Consider the following 14,964-nt stretch of genomic DNA (forward strand, 5'->3'; position numbering starts at 1 on the left):
AAGTTATGAAATCAGACACCGAAACGTACTTTCACTGAATAAACCTAATTTTTAATGCGTTCGGATTTCTGAAACCTAAAATATAGGCTGTAGCCACAATCTGGAAAATTGGTCCCAATAATTTGGTCAGAAGAGCGCTTCAAAGTTTGGATTCCTTAATTTTACATTTTGCTTATTTCACCGTATCTTGATCACTTTTTAAGCTAATTGAAATATATTTTGCCTACAATTATAAGATTGTTTATTCAAAGATAATTCTATGAAAAAAATAACTTTTTGTAAGTATTTATTATATTTAATTAATTTTATTTAATAATAGTCCAAAAATTTTGAATTTTAAAGTATAGAATTTTTTACATCATTTAAAAAAAAAAAAATTTCGTGGCAAAATACAAAATTTGAGCAAAATTGGTCGAATAGTTCCTGAGAAATTGAATTTTAAAAAAGTGTACTTAAAAAAAAATTTTTTTTTTCAGGAACTATCAGCCGATTTCACTCAAATTTTGTATTTTGCTATATAAATTACATTTTTTTAATGGTATCCAAAAATAGTATACCTTATAATTCAAAATTTTTTCAACCATTCTTAAATAAAATAATGAAAAATAATAAATATTTGCCAAAAGTTATTTTTGCATAGAATTTTCTGTGGATAGATGAATTTTATAATTGTGGGTAGAAATTTTACAATTCACTAAAGAAGCTCTTCAGTTATTTAGATTGAAGCCTAGAACGGAAAAATCTGATAATTACTTTAAACGTTATTCAGGATGGTCCTTTTTTTATGCACTGTACATAGGTTATTAAATGAAGTTTTAGTATAAACGAAAAAAAAAAAAAATTTTTTAATGAATCCTTATATTAAGCCGAAGATAGATTTTTTTTCCCAATATATCCTTTTGTCATGAAAAATTTTTCTAGTTTCTTCAACTTTTTCAATAAATATTATTTCAAAATAGGCATAAATTTGGTCGATGAACTTCTTTTTCGATGTGAATCTTTATCTGTTGATCCATTTGATTCAAGTTTGGAAATAAATGTGGGCTAAATCTACTTATTATGATTTAAACTATAATTCCATAGTTTTCATTTTTTAAACCGCTGTTACGTTTCTTTATTGTTGTCTTAATGGAAAAGGATTTTTTGCTCCAAGTGAAGATATTTTATGTTGCTTTCTTCTCTTAACCAGTACAAAAAAGGCCTATAATATTCTTCATTTATGGTTTGACCTTTTTGCAACTAATTATTGTAGATGATTTTGCATGCAACCCCTAACAATTCGGCCATCCCAAGGACTGATTCATGACAGCACATTTGGGGCAAGTTTTCATGGTCCCCATCTTGTGAGGTGCCCCCATCCAAGGTTGATAGTTTAGCTAAATTAAATAATGAATTTATGTAAAAAAATAAAGCTGCAGGTAAGTTAGAATTTGCTGCTGTCTAAAAGGTTATATTTTGATATTATGATTAAAAACTATACATGTTAACTGAAACTTGTCGACTCTCATAGAAGACCTCCAAGTGGTTTTGTGACCAGGATCCTAACATCTGTAAATTAGGCCCTAGGCCATGTACATAATCATATGTTTCATCTGTCATATATTAATGCAGAAACTCGTCAAAATTTCGCCAAAATAGGTTCCAAATCAAATAATTGCATTCAGTCACCTCTTAGAGCAATAAAGCGACTTTCTTAATCCTTGCAAGATTTTTTTCTTCAAAATAATTATGAAAGAGCCTGATGGATTTGACTGGAATTTTAACAGCAGTCTGAAACAGAATGACTTACGGAAAACAAACCTTTTCCGATGCTGCAAAGCTCACGTCTCGAATTTTCTAAAGGACTTATTAGACGACCCTCCTGTAAATACTAAAAAATGTCTTTTTTTAACCATGGGTGATCAAGACTACTTTTTAAGCAAAAAAGGAACTAAGAGCTACTACTTTTTTTATAAAGTAGTGATTTTTTGAATATTTAAGCTTTTTCAGGGGTTTTATCTTCTTTAGATCAAAGACTGGGGGTCCCATTCCCCCATTGACTTAGTTGTCTTTCCTCCCTTTGTTTTTTCTTCTCTCTTGCTGTAATTGCCCTATTTACTGGTGAAGGTTTTACCTGTGTCTAATCACCACCCTGTTGTATTAGACCAAGGAGAAGGAAATCCAGTCTGTAAAAGTTTGCAAAACCTGACACTTAATGAAGCACGCCTAATCCTCTTCGCTTGTATACCTCATTCTGGCATGTAGTATTACAAGGCTGCTAAGACCTCTCCTTGTTCTGTCAATACGCAAACTGTTCTAATGTCTAATATTTTGCCTGTGTCTAATCACCACCCTGTTGTATGAGACCCAGGAGAACGAAATCCAGTCTATAAAAGTTTTTCAAAATCTGACACTTATTGAATCCCGCCTAATCCTCATCGCTGGTACACATCATCCTGGCGTGTAGTGTTCCAAGGCTGCTGAGACTTCAGAGAATCAGTACACAATCTGATTCTCTAGCCCAGTCATCTATGTCAAATAAACAGTTTAGACCACCTATATAAAAACCTGTCTTTAATTTTGCTGAACTTTTTACATCCCATGGATCTACATCACCGCTCTACCAAAACTTTGATATTTGAAAACCGTGATAAATTTCGGCCTGTTCTATAGGAGCATGCAAGCCACACAATCACAAATTGTATATAAAACTTTAATTAAATAACTAAAATAAATCTAAATTGAAGAAAATGTTAATCATAAAATAAAACGCTATTTTTAAAACGCCTATAACATAGAATAAATAAGTAAAAACAATGTTAATAAAGCACAAAAGGTACAAAAATTTAAAAACTATAATTTCTCATCTATTAACAAAAACCTTCCTCAATGACTATACACCAAACAACTATATAACAAGACAACCACTTGCAAAGTGGTTTGACAATATGGGGAAAAGGAAACAAGTTTGAACAAGATGTTAAAAAAGGAAGGAAATAAGAAACAGGTCTGAAGGAATTTGCCCGGAACCCCAGGGATACATATACTCTGAATTAAAGAATATTTTATGAATATTAATTTATTTTTGATTCTCTAAATATTATTTTAAACTTTATTTATTTTTCGTTTTCAGAAGTAAAATTTCTATATACTATTCATTTACTTTTTGTATACAAAGTGATGATTTCATATTTTCAATTTGAATTTTTTTACTTCAAGTAAGATTTTTTTCATTATGAAAATAAAAAATAATTATATAATAATTTTTGTTCAAATTTTAAACTGAGTTTTTCAAAAAGAAAAAAAACTATAAATTATTCATATACTTTTTGAGTTTAAAAATAATGAGAATAATAATGTTTTCTATCTAATATTTTCAGTGTGGATGATCCATATTTTTAATAGGGAAATAAATCATTTTTATTAAAAAAATAGGCAGTACAATTATAAAATAATTTACTAAATAAAATTTGTGATATAAATTTACCTTTATCTTTCGATTTTCCCTTTTTAAACAGTTTTAAAAAGCTATTCATGTTTTCAATGTTACACAAGCAAGCATCAAAAATAGAATGAGTAATTTTTTATTTTTTCCAATCCATTTGTTGCATAGATAGACGGTGTAACGTTTTACCAACAATGCTTTAAAATATTGTGCATTGTTGAAAAATGAATCCCTTTTGTTTAAACAATAGTCCTCAACAATAAGTCTGCAATATTTTAGATTTTTAAAATATATAAATATTTACATTTCTTTACATCTTTCTCTCATTGTTGTGATTTAAAAAATGAATTATATTTAAAACAGGGGGGGGGGTTCTTCCACAGTGGGAACCATGTAAAAAAAATTCATCAAGAAAAAGTGTTTCTTTCAGTCTAAGTTGAACTAATTCTTTCTGGAAAAGAAATATCGAATATTAAAACAATTATTTAAATAGTTTATAATCAGAATTTTTTAGCTACTTAAAATACATTATTTTTAAATAAAAGAAAATTAAAAAACAACAATTCAAATTTTTAAAAAAAACTAATTTCCTTCAATATATTATTTAAAGTTTCAAGGGAAAGCCTAATTTTATAATTAAATCTAAAGAACTGCTAAAATATAATCAAATTTTATGAATACATTTAATTAACAAACCAAAACATATACACAATTATATATTATATATTGAATTCACAACACAAATCCCATACTAGTTTTTACAGTTAAATACTGTTAAATTTAAATGCTCAAACTTATTCATAAATAATATTATAGATAGATAGCAGTTAATATTTGTATACTGTGATGGCTTGAATACCACCCAGTTTCTGATTGTTAAGTACCAGCTTGTCTTTGAAGTAAAGGCAGCCTATGCATAATGCTAGCCATATTACATGCAGTTGGTCTCAAAATTAGGGTGCCTTGACCACTAAATTCCTTTTGGCTCACAGTAGAGCTGTTGCGGCAGTACTTTTTATTGATTTTCTGTATAACACTTAAATAATTTGAATGTATCTTTACCTTTCGGATACTATATTAATTTTAATTTGTTTAAATTTAAACCACTTTTGCTGTACTTATTGCTAGATTAATTGGTAATATGAATAGCAGAGTTTTATTTAAATCAGATTTTTTTTTATTCAAATACACTGAAAAAACTTTGATTTATAATTAAAAAAATTTTATAAATGTTTAATCAAAATTAAATTAATATTAAAACAATATTATAACAATATTTCAGAAGATCTAACTACCTAAAACAATTTTTCATTGTAATACTTAGCTTTGAATGGTTAGTAACCATTTTGAAATAAATGCATGATTGAAATTTAAAGACTAGATGACATAGAGAATTTAATGAATACTTTAACTATGAAAACAAAGTTTCAATTAGCAAACCATAATTTTAATTTAAAATTGTGATTTCTTTATTTTTTCTCTTGATTTTTAAAAAGACAAAATAAATGTAACAGATAGTGTTTATAAATGTAGTCATTCATCAAAAAATAAATAAATATTTAATCTAAAAAAATTTATGTACCTGTTGGATTTTTTTTCTCAAAATTGCTTTATAAGAAATCTGTAATGAGAAAGAAAGTCTGACAAAGATACTGTAAACATGCATTCTGAAACCAGTTAATATCCCTACTGCTTTAAATAGACTTTGAAAGAATTTGAAGAGGAAGAATGATACTATATTAGGGAAAAAATATCTGAATTTATCAGCATTTTTTTTCTTCCATTTTTGGCATATTAGGGTAATTTCTTTTTAATATAACCTCAAGCTTTAGAAATATACATTTTCCACCAATAAAATATAATGTAGAAAAAATTCATGTTTATTAATTACTTTCTGCAGCTATGCAAGTCTATATTAAGATAGCATTGAATGATTACTTTAATCTTTTTTTTTTCAATTTCAAGTATCAAAAGATTTTTAAAAATGTAATTTCAAATGTGCTGGAATTTATCAGACATCAAGAAAGAAAGTAATTTTGTTACTTAAAATTAATGCAGCACTTCATTTAAAACAAATTTTAAAACTAAGAAAAGAAAATAGCAAAAGTATCAATAATTTCAAACACTGTTTTTTTAACTTTTCAAATCAATACCATAAAAAAATCAATTGATTTAAATCAATGATTTTTTTAAAAAAATCATTTGATTTAAATCAAGCTGATTTAAATCAACAAACCCTGAGGTTATTTAATTTCTTCAATTTCATCCAGTTTCTTCCGGTATTTTCCAATGTCCAGATAGAAATTTAAATTAATTGTTGCTGTTAAAATTTCATACATTTATAATATTTTACAAATTATTTAGTTTTCCAAAAAGTGCTTATGTGAAAAGAAAATATAAATGCTGGATGTTCTGAATATCATCAGTATTTCAAAAAATCTATTAAAGCCAACATGATAAATTTAATGAAATTAGCATAACTTATTAAAAGTCAATTGAATTTCCAGCAAAAAATTTATCATATTTCGTTTAAACTTGCAGCAACATTTTCAATGACATGGTATTATTTTTGCAGAGAAGAAAAACCGAGCAAGACGAGTTGATGATGCGGCACTATTTGGAAGTTGGAGATCTTATTAATGTATCCTTTATGCTGTGTACAATTTCTTTAAATGTTCTTAATTTTTTTTTTACTTAAATTCTTTCAAATTTTTAGCAAAATTTCTGATTTTCTTGACTTTAAAAAGGGAAAATAATAGAAGAAAATGTTATGTTAAATGTCTAATACTACTATGCTGCTTTTTTTTTTACTTTATTGTTATTTAGTTCTTTTTTAATTATATTTTATTTATAAAGCTGAATAGTTTATTGGACTGTAAATATACAGATATAAACGAACTTTTAAAAGATGAATTTGTTATGTAATATTTTCTTTTACTATTCTTCTTTTCATTCTGCGCATTTTAATAGAAAGCGTTGTTTTATTTTGTTTTAGAGTTTCCATAGCATTTAGTTTGTTTGTGAAATTGCTGTTTGACCGGTTTAATGCGAATTTTTATTTTCTCAAGATTTTGTTGAAATTTCTTTTCTGATTTGGTTTTATGTATTTCATGTATTTTTTCTTGGACTTCTACAAAGCCTTCGGGGTACTCAGAGAGTTAATTTAACCTCTCTCTCAATAGAAAAGGTTTTGTTTTATGGCTTCCGAGGCCGGTACCCTTTGAAGACGTCGGCTTCGGTGGTCATATTTTTATTTCCATTGTTTTCTTTATTGCTTCAATTTTGAAAAAAGACGCATATAAAAGAAGTTTTTTGCTAATGTCAAATAATTTCAAAATTTTTTTTTTACTTATTTTTTCATGATTTGAGTTGATAGATATTTTCTGTCTTTTTGTTCTTTACCCACTCACATGCTTAAATAAAATTTAGTATTACATGTTTAAATCAATAAAAATAAAATGCTTTGAAAATATTTTAACTATTACTGATGTGCTAAATTTCTTTTAAGCTGTTCATTCCATTAAATCCCTATTTGTGTAGATATCATTCATAGAGGAGACTATTATTGTTTTTAATTTAAATTGTTATAAAATCTAGATCTCATTCTTTTTTATTTGTTTATTTTAAAAGTCACAGTTTTTCCTTGATTGACTGCTAGGCTGAAGTACAATCCATATTTGCTGATGGATCATTGTCACTCCATACCAGAAGTTTAAAATATGGAAAGGTAATTTCTTTAGTTATGTAATTGGTTTTTAACAAAATACTAAATAATTAATAATCTTTAAAGAAAGTGTGTTCCTAATTTTTGCATCAAAGAAAACAAAATAATAAATATTTTCTCTAAAGTGTTACATTAAAGTTTGCTCATTATTTTCTGGAATTGATATCCTTGATTATTTAAAAAAATCTTTGATTATTCTACAAATAATGTAAAATATGTGCACTAACTATTTTTTCTGGTCTTATAGAGGAAACATTCCATCAATATGTTATGTGAAAATTTGTTGGAGAAACGTTAAAAAAATGTGTTCTGATTAATAATGTGCCTTCTTCAGATTGCAATACAATGGTGGCCCTGACTTTCTATGCTGTCAATTAAGTTGTCCGACAGCTAAATCAGGAGCAAAGATCAGAGAAAGAGTAAAGCACTGTTCAATTGCATGTAAAAACCATTGTAGAGAACTTAAAGCATCTGCTGAGTTAGTCCCTAATATTTTCGATTGAATTGAGGTATCTGCAGATTGAGCTGGTCATTTCGTTTTCTTTAAACCATTAGCCTAAAGGTCTAATCAAACAGCTCAGCTCTCTGAGGCCCCACATTGTTATTCATCAGAATGAAATTACTGCCTAAAACTGCAGCCCAGTAGCAGAATTTACTGAGACACTCTGCAGTCCATAATAATCTTCATAAATCAAAATATTGTCTACAAATTCAAAAGCAATGATGTGGAGACTATTGTTATAAAATTAAGGCATACTCAAGCGTTTGCATTGAAAATTTTAAGTTTCAAATTTAAATCAGATTAAAATTATATGCATGTTGTTCCCTTTTAATTTGAAACTATACTTAACAAAGTAAAATTTAGTACATCCATTTATCTTTATCATTGAAGTAACTAAACAGAAAGAAAAAAAATATGCACGTTAAATTGAATAAAAACTTTTATTCAATAAATACTATCAGTGTAAATACACCATTCCAGATCCATTATTTTTAAACTATTATTGTCATTCTTGTTTCAATAACAGCTCTAGACTCGGACAGGAATAGTTCTTTAGATGCACGGGTTATGGCATCTTAAATATGCATATCATTACATGAAAGTATGTTGCAAAGTATTTTATAATATTTCTATTTTTGTGCAAACATTTTGATAAAAGCTCCTTTGAAGGGAAATTTCTGTATATTCATTGCTGATTTCTTTTGCAGACAAATTTCCCTTCAAAAATTTCTCTGCTATAAATTAAACACTTTTGAAAACAGTGTTTCAGTTTTTTTACTCTGAAATCTCAAATGGAAAATAATTTGCATATTTTCTCATAATCCGCAGTGCCTACTACCATGCTAGAGGGCCTTTGTTACCAGGACTGCTGTATATGGGTAGATATCTGTATCACAAATAACATGCAGGTATTTTACACCAGCCTCGGTCTTTCTATGGAACATGCAAAACTTGCAATTAAAGGGATGGCAAAAAAATCCTGAAAATATAAAGCTTGATGTATAGCAAACTAGCATAGTGGTGAAAAAAAAAAGTAAAGTAAAACAGAAAATTTATGAATGTGAAAAATCATTAATGCTAATTATTTTTGGTAAAAAATTGTGGAAATTGAAATTTATTTTATAAAGCATATGAAATGTTCTTAAAATGTTCCAGAACTTTGTTTAGATTTGTTCATATAAGCTACACAAAGATAACTAGTTTGGAATAATTTATGACTGCATAGATAAAACTAACTATTAATTCAATGGTTTTTGTAATACGTTATAAAGATATGAATCTACATTTACTAATAGTATAATTAATAAGCTGTTAATTTTGTATAGTTTATTGTTAATTTAACAATATTTTTTGTTTTACTTAAATGAAATTTCAACAAAATTTGGAAACAAGTGGAACTGATTTTAGAGCAGTAAAATTCATGAGTTTTGCCATTGTGTCTAACACCCTGTATATAATATTCTCTCTGCTTTTATAATGCTTGATTTTCTTTCCTAATCTAATTTTATTTCAGGTATCTCAAGGACAACTTGTGAAAGTTCCCGCTTCATTAATTCAAAGGAAAAAAACACATTTTCATAATATTGTCAGTGGAATACAAATAATTTTAAGTAACAATGGTTACATATGGATCTCCCCTGCATCTGCTGAAGATGTTGAAACTGGTGGATTTGCTGAAAATTTGGAGGTAAAGTACAATTGATTCTAAGTATAACTTTTACATAGTAACTTATATTTTTTGTGCTTGTTGCGATTGTGCAAAAACCTAACCTAAGGGTACCAGTTGTCTTAGGTTGAAATGACACCCTTAAATTATAATGTGCCCGCCACTCTCTTCTGGCAAAAAATTAATTTGAAAACAATGCTTAACTATCATAAATCAATTATTTGTTTTTTCACCACTTTCAATAAACTTTCTAAACCCTACAGTTATAAAACTGCAAATTGAAAATCCATGTCTTCTGACTAATGGATTTTTTTTCAAACAAAAATATGTCGAAACAATTGTTGTTTAATGATTTTTTTAAAATTTAAAATCATAACATAATTTATATAAAGTGAAAAATAATATAATTAATCTTTTCCTCAGAGATAGTTAAAAACCTGCTGTGATTTAATTTTATTAGGAAAGACAAAATGTGCAAAACCTAAAATGTTTTTCAATTCAAAAATATTATGCATATTAAAACTTTATCTTTCATTTTTAAGACATATTGATATTATTCTTATTGTATTAAGCACTGGGAATAATTAAAAAAATTGTTAATTAATATAAAAATTAAATTTATTATATCCCCTAAAACTAATTTCTCTTTTCTGTGGCTCTTTTCTGCATACGTCTGTACATCCCTTACTTTTCCAGCTTAACTTATATTAGTACCATTATGAATTTATTAACTACTATAATAATATTAATTTTAAGAAATATATTGTTTTATTTTCATTCTGTATTGTGTGTGTTTAGCATATTATGATTTTGTTCAACTCAAATTCTGTTTATGCCATTATTTTTAATAGTTTGTATCAATTTTGAATGTTAAAACAACCCTTTCCAGATCTGTGTCTCCTTTAAAAATGATATACACATTAATTTTAATACAGCTACCTTTTTTTTCCAATTTTTCACCAAAGTTATACAAAATACAGCATTTCAATATAATATTTTCTGGGCTATTGCTTGTAAATCTGTTTCAATTTAGTGTCTATCAAATATTAGCTACTGTAAAGAAGTATATTTATCTTCAAAAATTAAATTTGTAAGCAAAGTTTTGATCATTGCATCAGACTGTGCCAAAAATTCACTATAAAAGGGTAATTGAACGCACCAAAGTTATAAATACTAACTAGTAAAATGAATTGTATATTTAAAGTAACTCTTTTATTTAAGCTAGAAAAAATTATCTTTAAATATTAGAAAACTTAATTAAAATATGTTATTATTTTATGTAATGAACCAAACTTCATTTCCTTTTTTTTTTAATTATTTTGATCTGTCTATAAGTTTAAAAGTTTATTTCATTATTTCTGTCCTACAAGCATCTAAGTTTTTATTATTGTATCATTTTTTATTTTTATCTAACTATAGAGGAGATTATCTACCTACAGCGGTTTATTAATTATCCCCATCTCCTATAGTTATGTAATTTGATTTTCTTTCATAAAATCAAATATACAATCTAATAACATATTTCATTCACCTGACAAAAATGGTTCAATGCCTAATAATTTAAAAAGTTTACAATGATATTAATAAAAATTAAAAAATTTACCATTTTTGGGAAATTAACACTGATGTTAAGATTATTGATAACAATGCAACATTGTGTCATAAAGCAAAATATTGGTATATCATTTAATTATTTTTGTTTTCTTTTTTCAGCGTGTTTCTAAGGAAGACAGAGAGAATATTTCTAGAATAAGAAATTGTATTCTTGCATTGACTCAGCATAATAAACTGTTGTCTGATACCATCATACTCTATGCTTATGATGCCTCTTTAGTATATGAAGTGAGAAAATTTACAATTTCTATACTTACTATTATGTTGAGTCATAAATATTTTCCTTTATATCTCTATCTTTGTTTAGCTTATAAAGTAAGGAAGTTTACAACTTTTAGACTCATTATTAGGTTGTGCCATAAATAATTTCTTTTAGATATCTATCTTCGTTTTGTTTATGAAGTAAAAAAATGCATAACTTTTAAATTTTTGTCATTAGGTTGAGTGAATAATTTCGTGTAGATCACTTGAGTTTGAAAAGAACATTTTAAACTGTACGTTCCACAAACTAGAGTTTAAATAAACTATAAATATATTTCATAGTTATTAAAAATAAATTTTTTTTAAAAAACTTATTTTGAAAGTTTAACATATAAGTTAAAGTTTTCTATTCTATAAATTCTTTTATAAATCATTATTTTGCTTGCCTTGTGCTCAGAAGAAAGAGGGCACGTTAATTTTTTTTATTGTAATGATCTAATTCTCACAAACTGGGTTTGAAATCCTGATCTTAAATTTAATAATTAAATTGTCCACAAGATATTTAAATCGGACTCAAAAATATACTTTCTCCAAATAAATATCTGTTTTTAATTTTTTTGAGATTTATTTTATTTAATTATTATTTATGTATTAATTTTATCTGTTTGTTTATTATTTATTTATTTTTTTGTTGACAGACTTCTATTCTTGACCCTAGAAATGTAGGAGGTGGCATCAGTCTAGAAAATATAATCTCAGTACTTTAGGTCAAATGTTGTGACCGCTTAAGTTTTATTTTACTTTTTATGTTTAAATTTTTACTTCACAAAATCAATATACTCCTTTAAAAATCTTTAGAAACTGCTTTAAAATTTAGATTTTCACTTAAAATTATATAGATTAAAATGATGTTGTATAGCTTACTAATGAAAATATTTTGACCATTCTTAAATTAAACAATGCAGAATTACAAATAATTTCAAAGAATTAAATTTTCACATGGAATTATCTGTGTAAAAATCAATTCTTATTTTTTGAAAAAAAGTTTTTGATTCACTTTATTAGTCCTGGAGATATAGCTTAATAAAGGGATTCAAACTTTTAACTTGCTTAAATTATTGGGATTCCAGATTGTGGCTAGCCTTCTACTTTAAGGGTCAATACTCCATTATGTTAATTCTGAAGAAATATGTTTTCGTGTCTATTTTAACTTTAAATATCTTGTGCATAAATTAATTAGCATATTTAAGGTTAAGCCCCTGAACCATTAAGATTAAGTTCTAATAATCCAATCATTTGATCAATAGTTATTAAGGTGTTCTTCTTTGTTGTGCAACATACAGTTTATCTTTTATAAGAAATGCATGTATTGCCTAACCCAATTAAATTTGTATTTACTTCCTAGTGACTTTACATTATTTCATAAAGCATATTTTCAGAAATTAAATTTTTTAAAAGAAAGATTAACTATACTAGAACAGATTTGAAAGATTTACTCAAACTGCTTGAATAGCAAATTAATTTGGCGACAAAAATGATTCTATTGATCCAGGTCAATGAATGATAATCCAGATTTACTTCTGCCACATTGTGAATTATTAGATTTGTAGTTAAACTCATGCACTTCAAAACTTAGCACAGTGAAAAAATAAATAAAAATTAAATTTCTTTTTATTCTCTTTTTAATTAATTTTTACACTTAAATTTGATTTTACAATATTAGGTTAAACAAAACATGATTTTAGAAGATCTACTTTTTGAAAGGAAGACTACCTATACTTGATCTAATTTTAAAGATTTACTCAAATGTTCAAAAGAGATACTTATCTCGGCTTGAAAAGTGATGCTTTTGTCCATTTGTCATGGAATGATAATCAAGTTTTCCTCTGACATATTGTGATTCCTGGGATTGTATGTAAATGTGTGTAAACCTAAATATGAAAAAGTTTATTTAAAAGATTCAGAATGTCATCTATTACCAAAATGAATAACTCATAAAGGTAACAAATAACTCATAAAAAAACGGCTTAAATGTCAATCTAACAGGCTCGTAAAAATTTCTAGTCCCATAAAATTTTGTTAGAACATATTTTTTTAAGTATCAAAGAGTCTCTGTGGTTGCCATTGTTAGTCATTACAATGTAACATATTTTAGAACGACAATCAACCTCTATAACACAAAGTATGTTACTTCAGTTTTTTTATTTCAATTACCTTTGTCTTTAAATTATTTCGTTCTTTCGAAGCATGTTTCAAAAGCATAATAAAGTAAACACATGGTTTCTTTTAATTTTAAAACTTCTCCTTAACATGTGATCTGCACTGATTGTACATGTACATATCTATGAAGATAAATAATCACAAAACATGCGTTTAATTCCCTGATTAAATGGAGTTGCAAACGTTACCAATGTTATTTTTTAATACTTGAAAAAATTGTCCACANTTCTTTCGAAGCATGTTTCAAAAGCATAATAAAGTAAACACATGGTTTCTTTTAATTTTAAAACTTCTCCTTAACATGTGATCTGCACTGATTGTACATGTACATATCTATGAAGATAAATAATCACAAAACATGCGTTTAATTCCCTGATTAAATAGAGTTGCAAACATTACCAATGTTATTTTTTAATGCTTGCATTATGCTTTACAAGCATTATGCAGGTTATTACAAGCATTATGCTTTAATGCATAATGCTTGTCCTGTAAGAAAAATAAATTTCTTATACATGTGCTCTGAATGGAATGATTAACATCCTTTGACTGATTTTTAGAAGTAGACTAAATTGTATTTATGTGACTAAATTGTATTTGTTTTATCCCTCCTACTATTTAAAACTACGTAATAAGTAATTTAAAATTTAAAGTATAGAATAAAGGGAGGCAAACTTAGACTAATCCATGTAATTTGTTATATTAAAAAGATATTTTCAAAATATTGAAATGAGAACAAATTATTGGAGGATAACTTTTACACAGTGGCGAAGTTTTCTTCGAATGATTTGTTTGCATTTTGTTATTTTAAAATTTTATTTATAAAATTTAAAACTTCATGACTTACTTTAGATTTCCTGAACTTACTTTTCTATATTTTAAATTAGTAATGGAGGTCAAACAGAATTTGCGTTGTAAAATTTCTCCTGCGGTATAGATTTTTCGTAAGTTTCAGGTTTCTAGTGTGAATAGTTCTAGAGTTATTAAGAGAAAGACTTACAAATGAATTTTTCCTTTTGCTTTTGTGGATAAAAAGACAACAAATTTTAGGACTAAATAAGTATTATAATTAGAAATGTTTTATAACAAGTGTGTTAACTCTAATAGTTTTACTGCAATTTATTTTTAAACAGCTTGATAATTGTTTCTAAGTATAATTAATCAAATCGTTTGTTACGATATAATTTTTATTTTCTCTGTTTTCCTTAATTAATGTTATAGGTAAAGGAATTGCTAAAGCCTGAAATTATAAAAAAGGTTGTTACTGCTGTTGAAGAAAGAATAGAGCTGGAAAAGAAATAGTTGCAAAAAAAGTTTTTATATTTTTAATAAATTTGTTGCTTTTGTAAAAATATTGTATTTCTTGATGCCTCATTTTGTAAAATTCATTTAAATACCTTTTATTTCTAAATTATAACTGACCCATGAAAGAGTTTCCAAGATTTTGACATATATAATGTAAAATGATATGCCTGATATTAATCTTTTGACGCTGTGTATAGAGTGGCAGTTTCCATCATTCCTTTACAATATATATATATATATATATCCAAACAAAGCATCTTGGTCACCTGAAAAGAAAATTTATTTAGTTATTTATGTTTTTGAAAATTATA

The 14,964-nt window shown here is 26.5% G+C and overlaps 1 protein-coding gene across 1 annotated transcript in view; it reads left to right on the plus strand.

The window, feature by feature from the left end:
- The window catches only part of LOC107454374 (exosome complex component Rrp4), a 29,286-nt gene extending 14,586 nt beyond the window's left edge, over positions 1-14,700 (plus strand). The window contains exons 4-8 of the mRNA XM_043044183.2: positions 6,000-6,065; positions 7,083-7,151; positions 9,164-9,337; positions 11,030-11,158; positions 14,570-14,700. Of these exons, the coding sequence (XP_042900117.1) occupies positions 6,000-6,065; positions 7,083-7,151; positions 9,164-9,337; positions 11,030-11,158; positions 14,570-14,650 (519 nt within the window). The 3' untranslated portion in view covers positions 14,651-14,700. The remainder of the gene's footprint in view (positions 1-5,999; positions 6,066-7,082; positions 7,152-9,163; positions 9,338-11,029; positions 11,159-14,569) is intronic.
- Positions 14,701-14,964: the final 264 nt, after the last annotated feature.

This window comes from Parasteatoda tepidariorum, chromosome 9 (assembly GCF_043381705.1).
Source record: "Parasteatoda tepidariorum isolate YZ-2023 chromosome 9, CAS_Ptep_4.0, whole genome shotgun sequence".
Taxonomy (NCBI): Eukaryota; Metazoa; Arthropoda; class Arachnida; order Araneae; family Theridiidae; genus Parasteatoda; species Parasteatoda tepidariorum.